General features: G+C 42.2%; 1 protein-coding gene across 1 annotated transcript in view; it reads left to right on the top strand.

Moving 5' to 3' along the window:
• Nucleotides 1–615: 615 nt before the first annotated feature.
• Nucleotides 616–2,718, top strand: part of camk1a (calcium/calmodulin-dependent protein kinase Ia) — a gene marked incomplete at its 3' end in the record, with an annotated part of 13,344 nt that continues 11,241 nt past the window's right edge. Inside the window, exons 1-2 of the mRNA XM_079265256.1 lie at nt 616–669; nt 2,167–2,277. Coding sequence (XP_079121382.1) covers nt 2,192–2,277 — 86 coding nt within the window. The 5' untranslated portion in view covers nt 616–669; nt 2,167–2,191. The remainder of the gene's footprint in view (nt 670–2,166; nt 2,278–2,718) is intronic.

Genomic DNA, 2,718 nt, shown 5'->3' with positions numbered 1-2,718 from the left:
ATTCCTTTATATCTCGAGAGATGCGTGACAGCCATTTCTCGCGACGTCGCTTGGATAGCTCCTTCGTGTCATTTCCTTGATGTGTAATGACCGCTGGCAAACGAAAGAATGATTTCTTGTCTCTAACAGCTCTGCTGCCACAACCAAAGACAGCACAAAAGGTTATGCGACTCAGCCGTGCATGCCAGTGGCTTTGTGTGTACTCCAACATGGCCGACAGCTAAACTGTGACGTCACACGAGACCACTCCATTGGTTTGAACCACACTGATATTTTTTAAGTAGCCTATACAAATACTTTAAACAGGCCGCTTGGCTTGTGTGTGCGTTGTCAGTGCTGTGTGATGATAGGCTCATAGGCTACATTCTTCGCAGTGACACGTTCTGCCTGTTTCTCAAAGCCTCTTAAGATTGTCTGCACTCAAAACTACCAGCATATGTAAAATAAAATAAAGTAAACGCTGTTCACAAATGACAGACAGTCTCGACTCTCATAAGGTGAAGCGCAGATCACGTTGGAGAACAGTGCGTGTTTTTTTCTGCTGCACTACGTCCACAGACGTCTGCTTTTCTTGACGTCAGGAGAAGTCTGAGCGCTGCGCACAAGCACAGCAACCAGAACGCTCCCAGAGGGAAGGAGAACACATCACAGCCACAGATCGCAATTTAGGTACGTCTTTTTTTGTTTACAGTCATATATTCACCGAAATGTATTGTCGATCCTGTGTTTTTTTTTCTGTCGGCAGTACAACTTGTAAAGCTTTATGTGTGCGCCTCCGTGTCGCATGCCTGCAGCCTCCTGATCTAACCCTTCTTCCTTTGACTGCCATACCCTTGAGCGCTGCAGCAGTTCGCACACCCACACCGCCTTTTTTCTCTCATGCATGATCACCAACACGAAAGTGGGACTCATTTTCAGTATCGCAGACTCATCGCACCGGCAGAACGTTTTAATTCCCATTCAACCCCCTGCTTGCCATTCACGCCCTGCAGCCCTAATGCAGAGCAGGTAAATGTCTCTCAGTGGAACGCAGCTTCCATTTCACCTGAGCTCTTGTAATTGTAGATTTGTCTTCTTCTTCTTTAGAGCAACCTTATTGTTTAAAGCTTCAGATGTTATATATAGCACAGGTCCCCCAGCTGGTATCTGCCTCTACTGACCATGCGTTTGTTTTTGCGGCGGTGCTTGGTCCCTTCACTGTATCTGCTGTTTGCCCTACTTTCTGTTATTCGTTGCTATTCATTGTTGCCCAGTCGGTTGTCAGCAAAGTAAGCTGTAGTTGTTGTGGGTTGAAGCTTTTAGGGGGGCAGTAATCATATTATCTTTCCAGTGTGCAGGTTTATTTTTGTCGTTCGTAAGGTTTTTGTTCTTATTCATTCATTATTACCGTACATGACATTTTGCGCAGGCATATATGTTTACTCACATTTATCCTGGCTTATGTCTCTAAAATATAAGAGACTGCATTAAAATATCAGGTCTACAGCTTCAGTGTTTTCTTTTACTTGTGATTTCAGCTTATAATCAGTTATCATGCATGTACGAAAAAAAGGACAAACTTGTCTTTGTGACATTGAGTTCAATCAAACTTGCTGCAATAACATGAGCACTCAATCAGGGAATTCCCTGGTTTCTTAATGACTTAAGTTGAATATTCAGTCAACCAAACTGTAATGGAGATATTAAACTGATACTGAAGCACAATATATTATGAATACTCCTAATTAAGAAGGCTACCTTATGGTTCAAGAGTTGAGTGCCCATTGATTGTCATATTTCAAATCGTATCTATTATTTCGTCACTGTGTGCTGGAATGATGTTTGTAATAGAGACAGCATCAGATGGTTCAAAACGTACTACAGCATGTTACAAAACCATGTTGCCATTGAGGATTTTTTTTGTCTTTAACACTTATTTGTAGTAAAAGTCACTGGTCTGAACAGTGCACCATTGGTTGGATTTAGCACAATCCTCCTGATCGGAGATGTATCTTGATTTGATTACACATGCAGTGGGTCAAAACGTAATTGTACATTCTCTGAGATCTACAAAAACTTTTTTTGTGTGTTTTATTCTTTCCTTTTTGCCCCATAGCTGAATACGAATCATTGAACACTTTTATTATAGCTACTAAACACACAGTTCTATGCTCAAATTTCTTACAGTGGCGAATCCGACCAGCGTTGTAGGATGCCTCTTGGGGAGGATGGAAATGGATGGAAAAAGAAGACATCAGACATCAAAGAACATTATGACTTCAAAGAAGTGCTGGGAACGTAAGTTGCACTTCTAGTTTAGTGCTGTCGTCAGGTCAAGGCTGACCCTAGACCCTCAAACATCTCAGCTGTTTCAGTTAACTTGCAGGTAACATAGTATATTTACAAACCACAGAGAGTTGAAGAAACCAAGAGGGTCAAAGGGGGGCACAACTCATTCTTTCCCCCATCTGTGCATGCTGTCATGCTGCAGTGTTTGAGTCTGGACTCTGGAGTCCCTCTAGAAATGTGACAGACATTTAGGACGTGCCTGTCACTTCTGACTATTTCGACTCAGACTTGTCTTGTTCTTGGCCGCTGTTGGATGCTGACTCAATTATTTCTCACTTGCCGAGAAGTATTCAAAGACGCATTTCTTTCCCAAGGCCAGTTAGACTTTGAAATGGATGAAAGTTGTTATGGGTTGACTGTTCAAAGTAAATAGCAGAGTATATAACAACA

This window comes from Melanostigma gelatinosum, assembly GCF_949748355.1.
Source record: "Melanostigma gelatinosum genome assembly, chromosome: 3".
NCBI classification, from domain to species: domain Eukaryota; kingdom Metazoa; phylum Chordata; class Actinopteri; order Perciformes; family Zoarcidae; genus Melanostigma; species Melanostigma gelatinosum.
The sequence above is the reverse complement of the archived record's forward strand: the minus strand, read 5'-3'. Positions and strand labels throughout refer to the sequence as shown.